The sequence below is a fragment of the Micrasema longulum genome, unplaced genomic scaffold (assembly GCF_059751315.1).
Source record: "Micrasema longulum isolate JH-2025_06_02 unplaced genomic scaffold, ASM5975131v1 h1tg000167l, whole genome shotgun sequence".
Taxonomy (NCBI): domain Eukaryota; kingdom Metazoa; phylum Arthropoda; class Insecta; order Trichoptera; family Brachycentridae; genus Micrasema; species Micrasema longulum.
The window spans coordinates 196,182-217,060 of NW_028277372.1; the positions used below are offsets into that span (position 1 = coordinate 196,182).

Here is a 20,879-nt window from a genome sequence, read left to right on the forward strand (position 1 = left end):
TGAAAATTGAAAAACTGTTTTCAGACCTCGCCTTGAATGTGAAATAATTCGATCAGACGAATTTGAAGAGACAACAATAAAGGTTTAAGCTCATTAACTTCACTTAAATCAACAGATGGAAGAATTTCAGAAAAATGTATGTTCAAACATGGGCAAAATAGTATATGTTAAACAGTGTGAAAAGTGGCGACTGACAGAGCATAAGCCTTGTAAATGCCTAGACTTCCATATTTCCATCTTTGAAGTGTTTTCTACCCCAATTTCAATTTGTTCGTTAAAAATTAATGCAGAAATTAAATAAAGTAATAAAATGATTAAATGGATATACGTTTATTTACATATATATTTTTTTCCAAGTACAAACGTATTATCTTATTTCCTCTCTTGATTATAACATAAGAGAAGTGATTTTTTTACATACTTAAGAAATCCACCCAATTGTTTGTTTGTTTTTAATCGTCTTTAATAGGAGCTATGACCAATATGACCATCGAAATACTCTTAAAAGCGCCTTGTTTTATCTGCCGTTTTCGGAAGTATGGTGCACAAATAAATTAAGAATTATTGAAAAAAAAAGGTTGCCCGCAGAGATTTTTTTTCTGATTTATATTTTTTTTTTTAAAAGAAAGATTGGCTCAGATTTGGGGTAAGGAAAACGGGAATACCTTCCAGGCTTCGATTTTGTCGATTTTATCTAGACATGATCAGTGCGACACGCAGTTATCTTTTTCGCACGGTATTTGAGGAGGCATCTTTTAGAGAGTGAAATAAATACTTCAAATAGCTTTTGCATAAAACTACTCCTCCGCATATCTTCTCTAGACAAAATTATTGATTTGTTCAATTTTACGATTCATTTAATACATACTTAAGATTTTACTTCTACTGTTGAGAAATATATTTTCTTACGTTTTCTTACGAATATGTCATATTTTATAAAATACATTTACACATAATTATTAATACTAGTCTCGGCTACGCTATCACCTCGTTCCCAGTAGTACTGAAAACAGGAAGAGCATCGCTGATACGGGGAAGGCGGGCGAGGCATGTCTTGCGGAACTTCCGGCACTTGCTTCCGAGTTGTAAAAGTACTCTTTAGGTCCACTTCTGTCGCTCGGAATCAGTAAGTTGTCTTCTATGGGCAACGGAGTTGTAGTCAGACGACGCGGATCTGGAAATAACAAAATTATAAATAGATTGCATGATGCACATGAATAAAGTAAGGTTATATACGGCCATTGCCTTGCTTTGAAGGCCAGTTGCACCTGAAAAGAAAATCTAAAGTTAAATCTCAAAAATCGGGTTGTGTACCCGTGGCTAGTGTTGCGGACTCACGAATCAGAGGTCCGAGGTTCAAACCCCACTCTACTCCAACTGGATTTCCATTTTCTAAGAGTGATTTATTTACAATTCCTTGAAAATGGCCCAAAAATCGAAATATTTGGGTAAATAATAAGAACGCAAATATAAAAGATAAATCAATTTATTCAAAATGTTGAGCCCGTATTTTTTGTAATCTTCAAATAAACATTTTCACACCGGATTTGGAAAGTTAAATTTGTATTACTTTGCTGGATGTTTATACAAAAAAATATTTATCCTTGCTATGCGAAGAATGAATGTCCGCTCATTCAACGAAACGTCTTTATAAGAGAGAGCACAAGGATAGAACTCATAACTAGGAAGACAGAGACGCTGTTCTGTTGCGGGTGTTGGGTAAAACAGATTCAGTATTCAGTTAGTTGATGCGCGTAATATGAGAGGTGTATTTATGATTTTTAATTTATTTTGCCACAACGAGGCAAAATTATATGTTTATTTGCATAAATTATGGAAAAAGAATTATTAAACAGTATATCTCTATGTTTTTTTTTTTCAAATGTTTAAAGTTTAGAATATTCCGTCTTTTACTAGTGGTAACACAATGTTACATCACCGCGCAAAGGAATTATTTACCGCTGTCTTTTAAAAGTTAATTAAGTAGTATTTTGTGTTTTTGAGGTATGAAGTGAAGAGTGATGGGGGTTGAAAATCAATCATTCACAGGACTATCGGAAATACTGTTTGTGGTTTTTTTTTTTAATTCTAAGTTTTCTAATTCGAATCTTTTATTTTTAACAAATCAAACCTTTTACCCAATGTCTCTGTTAAAATTATGATTTTTTTATTATGATCAGGTGGTTTGTGAATAAAATTTGATTAAAATTATTTTTACCTTACAAAATTGTTATTTTCTTTAAAAATCATAGTTTCTTTTAGTTTTAAGTGTGTTAATTGAATGCATAATTAAGGGACATGTCTTTTTCTGAATGCGGTAGGTATTTTTATTTTAAAAATAAGTGGTTAGTAACAGAGTTATTGTATTTTTATTTTCATTTATAAATAACCACAAAGTTGATTAATAACAACTACTGTACTACGAACCAACTGACATACGCTCTTTTCCAAGGAAATATAACATATTGATTGATTTGGTGCTAATTTTGTAGAACTCCATGTTTAAGCTTATAATATAAGAAATTAAACACTGATTCGAGTCTACTAAACTCTTTTTTTTTTACACATATAAAAACAAAAAATTTGTGACGAATGTTTCGCCTTGTTAGGGCATTTTCAAACTATCTAATGCTTTCTTAAATCCTTTCCTTAATCCCCTTTTAAATCCATCTAATCTTCACATTCGTTTGAAAATGCCCTAACAAGAGGAAACAATTATTACCAAATTTTTGTTTATATATTTGTAAAAATAAAATATAGTGTTCAGTAGACTCAATTCAGTGTTTGATTTCTAATATAATGAGTTTTATATATAACTTCTTCAAAACGCGAGTTATTTGTAAAATGTGTTTTTTACTTTTCAGTCAACAATTTTTTGGTTTTAATGAAAAAGAAGGATTCTATTTTGAATGGTATTTTTTTTTAATTCTTTGTATTTAAATTAGTGCCATACTATACAAAATGTTAAAAAATGTATTTTAAAAAATGTAAGATTACCTATTGTTGTTCGAACTGTTGTAATCTTTTTCTTCTGGGCGGGTGTTTGTAGCATCGTACCTGTAAAAATACAATATTGTTCCTGTAATCACAGATATTTTCCAAAAAAAATTTTTTTAATCGTATTTACGTCAAATTTGACAGACGTATATTTATTTGATTTGACATTGACATACATGAACACGACCATTTTCCTTGGTTTTATTTTACCTTTCTTTCTAATATTTTCATAACAGTTTTGTTTTCCAATAAAAAAAAAAGATTTTTTGAAAATGAAATTAAGATAATATTTTCCATGCCAAACAATTAAACAACGTATTAAGCTTGTGTTGAATCACTTTAATAAATTCAGTATTACGGCCGGTTTCAGAACATGACTATTACTTTGTAAGAGCTTAAAAAAAACTTATACTTAATATCTTCAAAATAATTGAAACTCAAGTTAATTGGTGAGAAATATAAAAAAGTCAAATTTTTATTCCATTAACCCGGCGTCAATAAACTTATTGTACACTACGCCGTAAATGAACCGGGTGTGGGACACCCATAATTTAATTTTTTTTATTTTAAAATTAACATTTCTTTATTTAAGGTTCGTAGGTTTTCACGGCCTTCAGAATACAGATAGTGTTTTTCTGGGTTATTATGCCGTGTTTGTGGGCTTTGTATTGCCGACGTTTCGGAGCACATTGCAGTGTCCATCTTCAGGGCTGAATGTATGAGTGTAGTTTTTAGTGTGTTTAATTGTGAGGAATTTGTACCGTGTCGCAGTCGGGCAATGTATGTGGTTAAGTGTGTGGAGTTTGTACCGTGGGCTTTGGAAGCAACGGGTACCATGAGGTTCGTAGTCGTAACCCATCATCCCTGTTTATGTTATTAGGATGCTTGTATATTTCTATGGCTTCCTTTATTAAACGGGCTTGATGATTTTTGGGCTTTCCAAGGACATTTGGCTCAAATGAGAAATTATGCCCTGTTTCTATGTAGTGCTCTGCAAGAGCTGATTTATCCGGGTAGCCCAACTTGCATGCACTCTTGTGCTCTTTTATTCTTGTCATTGTGTTTATTCTTGTCACAAAGCCCACAAACACGGCATAATAACCCAGAAAAACACTATCTGTATTTCTTTATTTTTTATTTCTTGCATTGATAAACTGCAGTTTAAATTTTATTGCTATAGATTTTTTTTAAATATTGTTTTCTTATTTTAATTCTAACGTTTATTCTAAGAATTGTAAAGCTTTGCGAAAAAAAATCAATTGAAACTTTCTTCGAAAAAAGAACTGCTGGCACATGAAAAAGAGAGCTCAACGTGTGATGGGTGCGATAGGTAGTTTACTCTAGCTACTGAATGGCAGGGGATGCAACGTTGTACATTCAATAAGTGAGGGTAAAAATGTAACGGGTGTCTCACACGTTCTAGGTTCATTTATGTCAGATTTTTATCCAAATGTTTTTTTGTTAACCATGTCGAGAATCCTAAGCGCATGATGATCAGCTCGTTTTTCTTCCATCCAAGAGGTCTCGAGCTCGACTCACAACATGGTTGACATTCAATATTTATTGAAAGAGGTGTTTTACACTGGAATATTTTATGGTCTATAGACTGGTATCCGATGTGTAGAACAGATAACCTAAGTTCATGTAACATTAATTATGAAGATACGCAACGATTGATGTACCAATGCAGTGTTTTTGCATTATTATTATAGATGCGAAAAGGGAATGACGATGTCGTGAGTCGAACCTCAAAACTCTTCTACGTTAGGCTAACGCACTCACCACTCTACATTGAGGCGCACATATTTTAAAAATTCCCTTTCCCTCGTTATTTCATTATATTTGTAAAAATTAAGCAGTTTATAATTAAATTTAATATTATTTTAGAAGGATAATTTTTAAAATATTCTCATCGTTCGCTGTCTATTATATTTACCTTATAATCTCACTTTTAATCTTATTTTAAACATTTCATTTTGTTTATGAGGATTCTTAGTTGAAGTTAATTGTAACTAATTATTGAAATAAAAGACACGCGATACAAATTTAGGATAACGAGTTAATGGTTTCATCCTTTTCACGACATCTTCGAGACAGGTATCATTATTATGAAATGACTTTTTTTTGTGAACAAAAACAAAAAATAAATGAAATATTGTAATTGATTTACCAGTCTTAAAGATGGCGCGAAAGCGATGAAACCGGTCACCGGTTATTCTTAATCTAAAAATTCAAGTGTCACTTGTCTTTTATTTCCATAAATTATTAATTTTGTTTTTTCGCATTTAGTATAAAATGGCATTTTATAACTTTTTGGATAAAAACAACGCATAAAAATATTTACTTGAAATTGTTGTCGTAGGAATTTCCGTTGTTGTTGGCGGCTTTGTTGGTACTTTAATTTCTGCAAAAAAATATCAACACATTATTTAGTAGTATCTGTTAAGCTTTGAATGATGATCAAAAAGTGTCAGTTTATCCTAAATTACATAGACAGGGTTTTAAATGGTGCAGGATATACAAGACAAATGTCAAAAAATGAAGTTTTAAAACAGAACGTTTTCAAGTTTTTAAACCTCAAATACATAAAAATAAGCTTATAAATATAAAAGAACCTGCATGTTTATATCCCGTGCTGTTTTTAATCATTGAAAATGGTTTTTCATGTATCTTGGAACGTTCAGCGTTTATGTCAAATTTTGTGCCTCGGACTCACGGATCAAAGGTCCGTGGTTCAAATCCCACTCTACCCCAACTTGGTTCCCGTTTTCTAATAGTGAGTTATTTACAACTCTTTGAAAATGGCCCTCGAAATTAAATATTTGCGTAGATTATAAGAACACAAATATTTCTTTAAAAAAAAAAAAAAAAAGTATTTTAACAAAATGGTGTACAAAACCAAAAATAAATTGAATATTTTTTTTTGTTTTGCACACACGTGTTTTTTGAAACAGTTTTTTTAATATAATTAAACGCTTTACGAGACGTAGACTATGCGATATAAGAGCAAACGGAAATTCCGTGACAAAAAATAAATATATTTTTTTTTAATGTTTTGGATATTTTAATTTAATGTCGCGATGAGTATTAAAAAATATATTTTATCGAGTAAAATATCATTACAAGTCATTATTAACGTTTTTTTCTTTGATAATAGAAAAAAACATTAGAAAAATAATTAATTAAACTGAAAACCCGCTAAACCTTGAGAATTTTCATTTGATACAAAGAAGTAAAGGGGGGATAAGAAAAACAAGAAAAAAATATTTGACAATATTTTCATCTAAGGAAGAGTAACTCCCCCTTGGTTTTAATATTTACTCGAGAGCAAGCGCAGCAGGGGTCCTTAAGTGGTAAGATCTTACGTTACGCAACGAACTGCGTTCCCTTATTTCCTTCACACCCTTCTATTTCTACTTGACCTCATTTATACCCCACACTTGACTATCACCTTAACTCATAATTATTTGAAAAATTATTTTCCCTTAATGGCCGTAAAAAGAACGCGCTGATGAAAAAATATTTGTTTTCTTTTTAAGTTTGACTTATTATATTTTCTTTTATTTACTCAAAGTTTATTTTGCATCAAATTATTTTTTTAGGCTCATCGTTTCAAAGTTTGAAATATTTAAAACATATGTATGGTAACTTTTAGTCTGCTGGATTAAATCCTGCCACTCCAAATATGAGGCGACAGATATTGTCCTGTCGTTTGCCATAATAAGGTCTTAAATTTCCTCCTTTTTAATCATCTTCTTCTCTTAGTTCCCTGGCAGGTATCCCCAAAAAAAAAGTATGTCTGTCCTGTGCTGCCCAGAAAATTTGCTCCACAGTTCTGAAGCCAATCCAGTCTCGTATATTTTGCAGCTAGGACATTTGTCTTCTTCCAGCTCCTCTGTCACCTTCAATCTTGCCTTTCAAAATTAAATGAAGCAAGTGGTACTTTTCTCCACGCATTTTTTGCCCCAGATACAAAATTTTACAAACTTTAATGGTAGTTAAAAGTTCCTTGTTCGTTCTAGATTGACTTAAGACTTCTGAATTTGTTATTAGGTCTGCCCAAAGTATTTTAAGCATTCAGCGATGCAATTACATCTCAAAAGCCTCCAGCTTGTTAGTGTGCCCATAGTGTTCACCTTCAAAGTCCAAGTCTGTTAATATAACAAGATATAAAATATAAACCTAAATAAGTTTCTACATGAACAGCAAACAAAAAAAAAATGTGGAAGCGAGTTTTGGCAGAGCGTGGGTCGAACTCGGAATTCCTAATTCGGAGTCCACAATACCACGGAACCCGTCTTATTTGTTTGAATACTCTACGTATTATATTCATATTTTTATTATCATTCTAAGAGGTGGGGGTCAGAACTATAAAAGGTTTTGACGTCACTGCAACCTGTAAGCATCTATTGTGATGGATTCCCATGAATAAGTCTCGCCTTCCAAATCCAGGTCTTGAAAGAGCCTGGCTGCTGTGTGAAAGGCCAAAATAAAGTATCGAGCTATTAGGTAAGAAGCAAGCTCTTTAACATCCTTAGGTTTAACCAGTGGTTCTTATGAGGATGAGGATTAGGCTTCTTTTATGATATAAAACATCACATTCACATAAAATGTGCATTGGTTTTCCTTTATCTGCACTGCAGACACTACATCTAATAGTTTCGGAAAGGTTCATTCCAGCAAGGCGTTGATTCAATCAGCAGGGCCCTTTAAGAGTTCTAGTGATAATCCTCGCTTGATTTCGGCTGGTCTTTATAAGGTCAAAAGCAAACCTTTGCGAGTATTTTTAGTTATCAGTTTCTTTGCGCGGTGCTGGCAAGGTATTTTTAGCCAGAGCATTATGATCAGCGTCCTGGCCCATGACCTTAGCTCGTTACAAGGAGGACATTTGGACAACCCACAGCAAGGCCCAAGGCTAATTTGGGTTATTTCAGCTTTTAGCCTTGCCCATTCATCAGATGCCCTGTTACCGTCGGTCGGTGTTTGAGTACCCAAGTACCTAAATAAATGTAAAACTCACCGACAAAATAAAGCGCCCATAGACATTCCAATGTTTATTTCGTATTAATCTCGACAAAGCTCAGTGCTTTTAGAGCAGCTTGATTTAGAGAATAAAAATTATTTTGTTCTCGTACTGTCAGCGCAAATTTTCATGTGATCAGTTTGGAAGACATTTCGATAGAGCCCTTGGCTAATGTAAAACCTTTAGGAGGTCTAATTTAAAAATAAATAAATTATTTAACTTTTTGTACATAATGTTATTTGTACATTGGTGGGCTTATTGCCAAATGGCAATTTCTTCCAACCAACGAATAAAATATTTTTATAATTCAAGTAACAGAACATATTCAATTGAAAAAAAGATTAAAAAGCTAAAGATACATTAAAATAGAAATAAACGTATTTGTTTATAGATTACCTTAATTCAAAACTTTTACTCAATGGGAAAAAAGAAGAAGAGGAAAGAATAAAAAGGAAAGGAATAGAGATTGAGGAAGAGAAAGGAATTGTTGCTTCAGGCGTGATTTAAACAGATATAATGTAGTAACATCTTTGATGGTGGATGGGAGATGATTCCACAGTCGAGCCGCATGGACACTATATGAGTTAGAGAAGAAAGAGGAATTGTGGATGGGTATTAAGAGAGTGCCTTGACAATTAGAATTAAACGGTAAACCATGAACTGATAAGCGTTGAAATTTTTCACGCAAGTATAAAGAAGCGTTAGGACTCTGAAGTACATTGAACAGAAGTGAGAGGGAGTGAGTGAGTCTCTCCGCTGTCTAATTTCGAGCCATTTCAGTTGCCTACGATAATCAGAAATGTGGTCATATTTCCTACGACCAAAAATGTACCTTACGCATGTATTCTGAAGTCATTCAAGTTTATCCAGTTACTCACAGCTTAAATCAGCCGTGGAAACATCAGCGTAATCTAGAATGGGAATAAGTAATGCTTGTACAAGGGTGTATTTAGTATTAATGGGATAGAATTTTTGCAACCTTTTAAGTGAGTGTAGACTGAAAAATATTTTGCGGTACCACACAATGTCTCCTTTCCTGTAGAGAAGAAGGCTATCGGGGAACCATTATTTCCTATCGGGTATAAGCACCTGAAAGTACTTTTGGAAGTTGAATTCCATAGCTATTACACCTAAGAACAAAGCTAACATTGATTTTTTGATGGGGTATTACTTTAAATTCCTCATATTCTTGGACATATTACAGTTAGCATTGCGTGACTTCATCTACGCAAATGTACATGAATTTACATATAATAATTAAAATAAAATAGTTTTTTTAAATAACATTTTTAATTTATTTTTAATAAACAGTATTAACAGTTTGTCTAAATATTTCCAGACAAGGACTAAATTTTACCAAATAAAAATAAATGAAGATTAACATTGCATTTGAAAAATATTTTCAATCCTTGAAATTGATAAGATTTCAAGCAAACATACATTAAAGATCAAGTCGACTCTTTTTTTTTTCTTATCTGAAGAGAAGTTAATGTTGTAGATAACGTTTTTGAGTCATTTTTTATACTGAAAAATAGTACGGGAACTCAAAATAAAAAGAATACATACCATATAGTCGAATGGTACCGTCAGCTCTTCCTAAAGAGTTAGTGGACACACACATGTATGTTCCTAAATCTCTTTTACTGAAACTGGATATAGTGAGCTGTAGGTGGACTTTGTACGGTCCCTTTTTTATCTCTGTTATTGTGTGTTTTTTCCTGGAAAAACGAATGGGTAAAAACTCAATATTTTTATTTACAACAAATGTAATTTTATCTATTTTGTGTAATTCTATAATTAAATAATTAATAATTATGCTTGTGAAATCGTATCGACAAATCCATGTTTTTTTTGCATTTTAGCATGTATCTTTGTGGATTTATCTTATATTATTAATTAAAATAAAATACATAAAAGTAAATGAAATAAGTATAATGTATGTAATTGTAACATATAAATGCAAATGTTTGTTTTAAACAAAATAATTAAAAATTATTACCCAGTTAGTAAAACGTCACCCCTGTTTTTTACCCAATAGTTGATCGTATTAGGAAAAGCCTCAACAAAACATTCCAACTGAACGTCAGTTCCAAAAGGCGCTCCAAGCAATTGATTTGGCACTTTTATCCCAGGGGCAACTGTAAAAAAATGGAATACATTACTTCAAACATATTTTTAAAACATATATAAAATTCCATATTTTTTTAGTTATTAAAAAAATGTATGTTATATTTGTCAGCCCTGTGGTCAATGATCAGCGAGTTTGATATGATAGAGGATTTGAGTTCGATTTCCGAAATGGTTGACAAGAATTAGAAACAGTGTTTAACCTAAGAATATTTGAACGCTGTTATGCAGAAAGTAGCCAGTCCACAATTTCAAAAAGAATAAAAATAATGGTGTTTTCGGGTGTAATAAGATCAATTCAATGGTCTGCTAAAAACAACCAGACCGCTTTTATACAATAACACTGTAATAATCACCTTCTGAATAATGTGTCGATCACAAAAACGGCATTTCTCAATTTAAAAAAACATCCACAGCACTAGAAAAATCTGACGGTACTTAAAAGATCATTTAAACTGGTCAAATACATGGATGAGATTCTTGTTTGTAATGTAAAAAAACTAATGTATTTATTGTTTATCATTTGTCGAAATCAAAAACATTCCTACTGTCATGTAGATTTGATTATTCACTAGTTTCATAAAGTTGCTTTTATCTCAGTTGTACTTTTCTATGGCTGGCTGTTTTCTGCATAACTACGTTCATTTGATGGTACTACTTGAAAACCCGGCAGTATTTAAATCTAAAAAACGTGAGATAATTATTGAAACTTATTCAGAATACAATTTTTTACAATAGTTATAACATTGTCAGTTAAAAATACGGCTTTATTTGTAAGAACTTGACTTTTAAATTATCGGGTTTGTTGCAAACATGGCAACCTCTACTTAGTCACTGCCATTGCAGAACTCATTATTATAGCTTTTAAGCACCAACACGCGCAATGACTCGTTAGTTTGAATAAACAAAGAATTTATTTTTTTTACGTAACATTACACACTTATCAAATATATTAATGAATTATTTGTCCAATATTATTTATTTATTTATTTTATTTATAAATTTATTGCAAAAAAATAATATACATACGTAATAACAGGGAATCTATATCCAACCAATTAATGTAAAATGAAAACGGAGTGTTCTCTGTTTATGATAGTCTCCATCTAACATGGCACAGCCTGTTCTAAGATGGAGATTTTTTATCTTTAGAGCGTAAGTAGTCTTATACTAATAAAACAATAATATAAAAAGAAAAACTAAAACTACTTAATTATAAATATCTAGCTTATCAAATGTAAGAAATATAGATCATTATTATACAAATATAAAGTATACATATGTGCCAAGAATACATGTTACTTAAACATAAATAATAAAGTATAATTTTTTATTTATTTTTTTTTATTTTCTTTTATTCAGGAAACATACAGTACAGTTACAAAGTTTAATATTTTACACAATTGGACTTAATTCTAATGGACCAGTGAAGTTTCCATATTAAAAAGCAATTAAATCTAATGTTAATTATGAAAGTATGAAAAAAGAGAAGGAAAAAGAAAACATAAATGAAAGTTGTTTAAAAATTTAAATTTAAGTGAAAAAAAAATATATTTTAAGGTTTGTAGTTTGTAGTGAGTATTTACAAATGGAAATAATATTAAAAATGAAGAAAACTTGTAAGAGTAATTAAGAATTAAGAATGGAAATAAAGAATGAAAAACATACTCAGATGTAAAAATAAAATAAAATAGTAATAACATATTTTTTTTAAAAAAGGAAAAACATAAACACATATTTATTTTAAGGGATTCAAAGAAACGATGAGAAGAATCTTTAAGTGAAATATAAGACAGTAAATTTAAATTTAGGTCAATTTAAAAAACATCTTCAAAATTAATGACACATTATAGTAAGAGCAGCAATATATTGATTTTATTAACATATATAATATAAGTAATTAAAAGTAGTTTAAAAGTATAACAAGTATAAAAACATGCCAATGGCAGCAGAGAAAAAAGAAAAAATAAAGAAGGAATAACATCATTTAAAATTTGAAAAAGCAATATAAGGAGAAGATTTTAAACCAAGAGAAGTCGATAAAATTTCATTAAAGCGATTTTAGAAGTAATACAAAATTTCAAAAGAGAAATTTAATTTATAATAATAATATGAATGTATGTAATTTGAGTGATATAAGAGAAAAAGGGACCAACCGGAGTTTTATTCAAAAGTTTTCAATACACTATTTTCAAATAATTGTAATCCTGTATGATATATATCTATATGGTTAAAAAAGCTGTTAAAAGTGGAACACGATCTGTGTAAAAACGAATTCTGGCAATAGTTCATATTGACACTAGGTATTCTAAAGGTTGGGTGATTTCGTAGGGCACGTGATGGACAGTTAATTTGAATTTTATTTAGGAGCTGGGACGAATCAGCTAGACTGTTAATAATTTTATAGAGGAATGTGAGGTCCATTAATGTTCTCCTTTTTTCGAGGTTAATCAGTTTGTGAAAACGTCCAGATAAGTCATGATTTGGAAATATAAGAGAGCATCGGAAATTCAAATGTTTTAAAAATTTGTTTTGTACTTTCTCCAGCCTGTCAATATAAGTAATGTATTGTGGATTCCAAACGATAGACGCAAATTCAAGATGGGTTCTTACATAACTATAATAAAGATTTTTTATTGTTAGATCATTTTTAAAAGGCTTAGATACTCGTATAATAAAACCTAACATTTTATATGCTTTTTCAATAATTTTATCAATCTGTGATTGAAATGTCATTTTTGAGTCCAGAACTACACCTAGATCTCGTATTTCTTGGACACGGTGCAAGACTGTACCCGATAGAGAATACGAATAATCTATCGGATTTTTTATTCTCGTAAAGGTAATTGTTTTGCATTTAAGCGGATTTAATATGAGCTGATTATTTACACAGTAAGTAGAGAAGTTTTCAAGATCATCTTGCATATCAAGACAATCTTGTAGGGAAGTAACTTTCTTGTATATTTTTGTGTCATCGGCAAATATTTTGTATTCGGAAAATTTAAAGACGTTACCCATATCATTAATATAAAGAATAAACAATAATGGACCCAAGTGGGATCCCTGGGGTACACCGGAATAGCATTGTTTAAATGAAGACTGATAGTTTAATAGTGCAACTGATTGGAGGCGATACTTTAAATAAGATTCAATCCAACGTAGTAGATTACCGTGAAAGCCATAACATTTTAATTTGTGAAGAAGGATTTTGTGACTGATTTTATCAAAAGCCTTGCTAAAATCTGTATACTGAGCGTCGACCTGATGTCGGCTGCTAATATATAATATATTATAAAACAAATATAAAGCAATGAAATACATAAAAATATAAATAAAATGTGTAACAATTATACAAAGTACTACGTTTATTGATTGACATATATTTTTTCAAAAAAATCTCTCGCTACACAATTTATATGTGCGGTTGTTTTTATTTAAAAGTTGTTTTACATTTTGAGTCTTTTAATGTTGTCGCGCTATTTTTACTATGCTTTTAATTAGTAATATTTCATTTTCTTAAAGTTTTAACTAATACCCGTATGCAGAGACAAAACTTAAGGTGAGGAAAGTACATTCTATTGTCTCCACCTTCAGGTTATTCTCCGCATTTGAGATTAGAATGTACTTTCCTCACCTTAAGTTTTGTCTCTGCATACGGGTATAAGCTTCGTACTAATCGGACTGAGTAGGGTCATAAAAAAATGCAAAATATAAAACGACAAAATTCAATATGCTGATTACTCACAGTTAACATTAAGGGTGATCCGTTTACTGACTGCTGGTGGTACATCATTGGAAGCGATGCATAAATACGCTCCCATTTGCCTTCTTTCTAATTTCAGTAGTGTCAGACTATCACCAGCAAAGGTTTCAACTGAAAGAAAATATTATTTATTTATTCATTTATTAATATACACGGTACGCAGTTTCTTTTACCTTATAAATATACATATTAAAAATAATAAAAACATTTCAATATAATGTGAAAAACTTAAAAATTAAATTACTATGGGGAGCAGGATACAAAATTACATAAACAGACAACAAAGACAAAAAAAATAATATTAAAGTTAGTAAATAACCTTTCCTATCTAACTGCAACTAGAGAACTTTTTAAACAAACCAAGCAATTAAATATAACTGAACTCTTTCAACTAGAATCATAAAAATTTATCCATAAATTAGCCACTAATGTAATTGTAGACGATGAACTAAAACTTGTAAAAAATTGTAGTCAACATTTTATTTTATTTTATTTTATTAGGGAAATCAACAGTTCTACATACATATTTTTTTAGTAAACAAACAGATATAGTGTATAAGCTCAGAACTAATAACAGATTTCCACATAGTATACAAAGTTAGTAAAGAAAATATATGTTACATATCAAATAAATACATACAATTTATACATATAAAAATGTTATTTTCATGTACTCAATAATCAAAGATTTTTAAAATATTAATTTTAAGAACATTAAGTTACTGTAAATTGGGCGGGATAAGGACAAAAATGCTTGAAGAGAGGATAAGGAGGGGGGGGGGAGATGTACATAATTATTATTATAATGTCTACTAAGTTACATAATGCATTTTTAGTGTAAATTTTAAATCTGACAGAGTGATGTTTGTATAATCTATATTTTTAAATTTTTTAAAGTATTGTACATTGAAAAAGTCCTACGAAAAAAAGCATTTTTAACATACGATGTTTTACTTATTGGTACATGAAACAGGTGGTACCGTCTACAAATCCTGGCTGGCACATGTATTGTTATTAAACCAAGCAGCTCTGTACAGTCAACCATTCCTGTCACAATTTTGTAAAGCAGTAGTTGGTCCGCACACACTCTGCGGTACTGTAGAGAAATGATTCCATGGAAGGTGGAGGCAGTGAGAGTAGATACATAAGAAATACCGGTTTTGTATTTGAGGTACTTTATAAATTTGTTTTGAATATTTTCTATTCTACTTATATATATGGCATACTGGGGATTCCATATCTGAGAGGCGTATTCCAAATGGCTTCTGACAAATGTATAATATAATAAAATAATCAGACAAATACCATTACAAAAAAAAGATAAATGCCGAATAATGAATAGTGTATAATGTAAACACCTGAACTAGGTAATAAAATATCGCTAGTCTGGTATATTTCAAGTTCTATTTATTTCACATGAAATAAAAACGAATAAATAGGCTTGTTAATCTAATTAAATTATCTCTTGACAAATAACCTGCTTAAATAAATTATGAATTAAACAAAAAGGTGTGGAAAAATACCGCTTTTAATAAAATATACGTTAGCACAATAATTTGAATACATTTTATTTGATTTTTATTCATTAAGTATTTGATTGCCCAAAGCTGTTAACTTTAATATTCCTTTATTTAACTTTCGTATTCCTCATAGACCAACAAAACTAAATTAAAAGTCATCATCATGGTACTAATTATTCATTGAATTCAAAAATGATTCGCATGCAGTGACTTGCAAATCAAAACAGTGATGATTTGGATTTATTTTATACCACGCCGCTGATTATCAAGTCCTGTGTTTTGAAAAAGAATTAATAATTGAAAATTAAAATAATGATTAGTTCTTCCTCTTTGTTTTAACTCTTTAATTTTGTGTTGATAATATTTTTTTAAATTTATTATTGTTTAGAATAAATATTTATATTAAGCATGAATTTTTAACTTTCCCTTTGAAGCAATTTCTTTTTCTTTTCTTTTTCTTTTCTTTTTCCCTTTTTTTTTTCTTCTTTTTCTCTGCTGCTTTTTTCTTTAATTTACCTGTCTTTTATATATGTAAGTATTTATTTTTGTGACAGATGTAATTTTTTTATATATATAAATACTGTTTAGGTACTATTGTATACTTTTATCGATGTTTTTGTTCTTTTTTTGTAATATAACGTTATTTTTTGTTGTTTTTTTTTTTACTGGTTTTATAGCAATTATGTAAAAAGTTTAAAGAACTGTTAATAATTTAATTCAATCAATTTCATGGACATAAAAATATACATAGTTGGATTTTTATGTATTGCTTACTTGGAAATCCTGTGCCGAAGAATATTTATTTTTATTTTTATATAATTAAAAACGTTATCTTTTTTTTAAAAAAAAAGTTTTTCTGAACTTCATAAATAATATTTGGCATAGTACATCGCGCAATATATCTTAAAAGGTTATTTGTTTGTTCTATAAAACTGCTAACATTGCATCAATGGCAAAATAGAGCACAAGATCCGCGTATTTTTGCAAATTGGCTGAACGAAAGGATTGTGGAAAACACACTGCTTCCCACCCAACGTATGTACATTCACAATATATGCAGCCACAGTCACAAGCTCCAAGGGTATCACAGTAAAATAAAGGAAATTGCATTTCAGTTTCATACTTGTTAGGAAAATTGCGACGAAGTCATCGCGTATCTCACTTAGAAGAGTAAATCTGCGTAGGGTATAAATTATTATTTAAATTCATTTACTAACTTTATTGGTTTAACGTTTAAGGTTCCACAAAAATTTAAAACATAAAAATATATTATGAAATTTAGCTTTGTTTCTTTTTGGATACGTATTTTAGTTCATTTCTTTATATATAAAGTATACATTTGTGGATTTATTGTCAAATTCTAATTTTTTCCAACCAACTGATAAAATATAGGTGTTATTAAGATTATTTAAGCTTTCACATTGATCCAAAAACGTATTATTTATAAAATTTTATTCTAGCATTATTTTTTTTTCATTATAACCTAGCTAATTACTAGTCACTTTTTGTTTTTGTTAAATTAATCTCAATTTAAATTTGCCATATTTATATTTAGAACGTAAGGTTTTCTCGCTTCAATTTGTTAACTTTTATTTGTCATTTTATATTTGTATGTTTCTTTTTTACTTTTTTGCAGTTTAAAAAAAAAAAACTTATTTGTTTGGTTTTAATTATTTAATTGAATTATCGAGTTAAATTTCATATTATTTATTACATAATGAATTGTTCACTACTGTGATTATTTCTGTAAAACTTTTTATTGTAAAAGGTTCTTTGAACCGTTGATATATAAATAAATAAATAATAATTCAAAAGTTATGTTAATATATTGCTTAAAATTAATTATTTGGATGTCATCACTCGTATATAAACTAACAACTATAACTTTATTAAGCAAATTAACCCATTGATAAATTGAAAAGAATCAAGCTTTAAAAAAATGTTGGCATTATTTACCAACATAAGCCGTTTTAGTCTATATATGTTTATTATGACATAATCATAATTGGGAGAGTAATCATTATTTGCATAAATAAATGACTGCATGAGTATGTATGTTTGTTCTTAATAGACTCGATAACGACTGGACCAGTTTGCGATTTTTTTCAAAATAATATAAATTACGTGAATTAGGTTTGTAAATAACAATATCTCCAATGTGTTCATCAGAAAAAAAGTGTGGAGCAAATGTGTTTTTTATTAAACTTCCAGAGTTGCATTCAACTAAAATGCATATTCTAAAAAAATAGGAGAATGTTGTTTTTTGTATATTAAAAAAGTTTGTATTTTAACGTTTACAAACATAATTCTTTTTAAATGGATACTGAATCGATTGATTTCCTTATAATTTATTAATTGCTAGATATTGACTTATTGTAAATGGATTTTTAGTAATGCTTTAATAATTTTAATTGACATTTGATACATTTTTGAAAAATTGAGTTTTACACAAAGTGCACCACTATTAGTATGTAGCGCAGAGTTAGACATTTGCAAAAAAAAATATATTTATTTGAAAATGAATGATTTTATGTGTTTGAATTCAAACATAAACAAGTAAGTACCTCGCTATCAAATTAAATTCAATTTTTGAATATGATTTTTTTTTTAATTTTAGAATTCAATCATTAACAAGTACCTAGGTACCTACTTATCAATGTAAATTCTTTTATCCACACAGTTTTTGCACGCTTTAACGACACAATCAGATATTTTACTTTTCATTTATTTTGGTTTCGAATTAAATTTCAAAACACGGCAGGCGTTTAAAGAATGACAAAATTCGCGTTGGGCATGGGTTGAGTGTCATATTTCTTAAGAGATCAGGATAAGTTGCTGATTGAATTTTCTTTATTAACACGTATTTCCGTATTTTCTTCCTCGATTATGGCACTACAGCAGTGATTTTCACACATTTTTTTATTTGAACTCGACGAAGACTCTTAACTAATCACATGAGGAGAAAAAACTAACCATTGTTACAAATATAGAAATAGCTCAAAAACGTCCCAAATAAATAACGTGTGTTCTTATTTACGAAAAAACGTTTGTTCAACCAGCTAATAGCAGGTAAGCCAACTTTCAGGTGGGACAGCGTCTGTTGGGTCCACTAGTCTATTGTTTAATCGAACATAAATTAAAACTACCTTTAATCAAAGCAAAACTGCGAGACAATAAATATTGATAAAATGGTTTTAGCCGGTGAGATGAAAATTTAAGATTATAATTATGTTATTAAGATTCGTTAAGCACTTCTTGAAAACATTTCTTTAACAAAAACACTATGATAATAATAGATTTTCCAATATGAAAAAATCATTTAAACGAAATTAACAAAATGACTACAGTATTTTTTGACGGAGTTTTTTTTCGAAACATTTCGTATTTGTTCACAAAATGTCTTATTTTTTACTTAATAAATAGTTCCAAAAAATTTGAACCACCGTCTCTAATTCTCTATAAGCCAAATATTTTCTATTACGTATCTGTCGCTCCAGCTTGTCCAAGCTTGGAGGAAAATAAAGTTTATGATTTCATTATTTACGACAGTTTAAATAGAATGTCAACTTAAAAACAGGTTAAATGCGTCATTTAAAAACTAATCATAAAAACGTGATTTTACAAAAAAGAAAATAATGATGTCGGAAATCTGACTGCAAATGTTCATTTCAACTTTCATTTAATTTTAATACTACATTCAACAATCTTAAAAAAGATCAAACACACCGAATTTTCCACTTAATTTCCCCCTCAAAGATAAATGTTCTCATATTATGTGGTAATACTTAATCGTATTAAATTGTGGTTGAGTTTAACTTTGTATCCAAAAATTGAGGTTCAATCCTACGCTAAAATTCGTTAATAATTTAAATATACTTCATTTTAAACATTTATTTTTCCACACAATATTTTGAGTTTGTCCAATTTTTTGTAGACAAAAACTGGATTCAACTCCCTAGGGAGCTGTTTATATTAACATATTACAACAAAGATGGAGAATATTTTGTATGTAAATTTGAGTGGCTGATATTTTTGATAACAATGTATGTAAATTTAGGTCGAAAATCATAAAAATATTAAAAGAAGCAGATGTTGACTTAACTTTACTATTGTGTACATATTTTTCATTTTTTATCTTATATAATTGTTATATTTAACAAAATTATTATTGTCCTAAGTGCAAATATTTTTTTTGGCGTGTGCGTGAGGAGTGTCCTACGCTAATATACAAAGAGATTGTCAATATTTGTGTTCGCACATACTGTTTGTTTACCCAATAAAATAAATAAAATAATTTAGAGAACAGAATATAGAAATCTAGGCATCTACAGGACTTATGATCTGTCATAAACTGGTTTAACTCCTATTTTACACACAGTGTTACATTGTTGATAAATCCGCCTGGTCCAAAAAAAAGTATGAAAATTGGAAAATATTTTTAGGCGTGAAATAATTAAATCAGATGAATCTCACCCACGTTAATAAAAGTTTCAGCTCTTTGACTTCACGAATATAAACAGATAAAATAATTTAAGGAATCTAGATAGTCAAGTATAGGCAGAATGGTAATTGTTACACGGTGTGTAAAGTGGCCACACAAATCAGCTAATCACGAGCCATGTAGAGTTCTAAATTCCTTTCTCTAAAATGTAATCTTTCTCTGTTGTAATAATGAAACTTTTACTTTTCTTTTAAATATCTTATTAAATTTAATTAAAACTTTCTTCTAAATCAGAATTAATTACATAAGACAGTAAAGTTAAAAGGATGTTTGGAAGCATTCAAACTTACATATAATGTACTAATATAAAAGTCAACTTTTTTATTTTTTTAAAATTGTTTTTTTATTTAAATCTTAAAATAGGGCACACATATCATACATATTGTTATGTGTGTTCTAATAATAACATTGCAAATATATTTTATTTATAAATTGTTTATCACATATGTCTTGACCATTATTTTAAATTTTGATATGTTTTTTTCTTCATAAATATTTTTTTCCATTTCGTAATACTTTTTAATTGCTTTAAATAAAATTGAATTTTGTGACTTTGCCTTTTTCCTAAATAGAAGTCTAATTTTGTTATTTTCTCTAGTATTGTGATTGTGTTCATGCTGGTTCCGATCAATTTTTTTCCAAAATTCTGTTTTTTTATTTTTTTACTTTTACTTTTTATTACTTTTCACCACAATATTTAATAGGTATGCAAACTAGCATTTTTGAAGTGGTTTACAAATCATTGGAGTATTACAAATTGTTTTCATTAAAATATTTTTAATAAGAGAAATATTTCGATTACGGGGCCAATTTATTTTTGTCGTTACCATATTAAAATATGGAAAATAAGTTGCGATAAAGTAGGGTTTGACCTTATATATTTGATCCATTAGTTTGCGACACTATCAAGAGACCACTCCATTAGGTGCATTTGAGTTATAAATGTTT

At 29.5% G+C, this 20,879-nt stretch overlaps 1 protein-coding gene across 1 annotated transcript in view; it reads right to left on the minus strand.

Moving 5' to 3' along the window:
* Nucleotides 1-583: 583 nt before the first annotated feature.
* The window catches only part of LOC148284013 (lachesin-like), a 52,005-nt gene continuing 31,709 nt past the window's right edge, over nt 584-20,879 (minus strand). The window contains exons 5-10 of the mRNA XM_088242830.1: nt 13,893-14,021; nt 10,020-10,158; nt 9,587-9,738; nt 5,342-5,401; nt 2,998-3,057; nt 584-1,174 (exon numbers count right to left, since the gene is read on the minus strand). Of these exons, the coding sequence (XP_088098956.1) occupies nt 984-1,174; nt 2,998-3,057; nt 5,342-5,401; nt 9,587-9,738; nt 10,020-10,158; nt 13,893-14,021 (731 nt within the window). The 3' untranslated portion in view covers nt 584-983. The remainder of the gene's footprint in view (nt 1,175-2,997; nt 3,058-5,341; nt 5,402-9,586; nt 9,739-10,019; nt 10,159-13,892; nt 14,022-20,879) is intronic.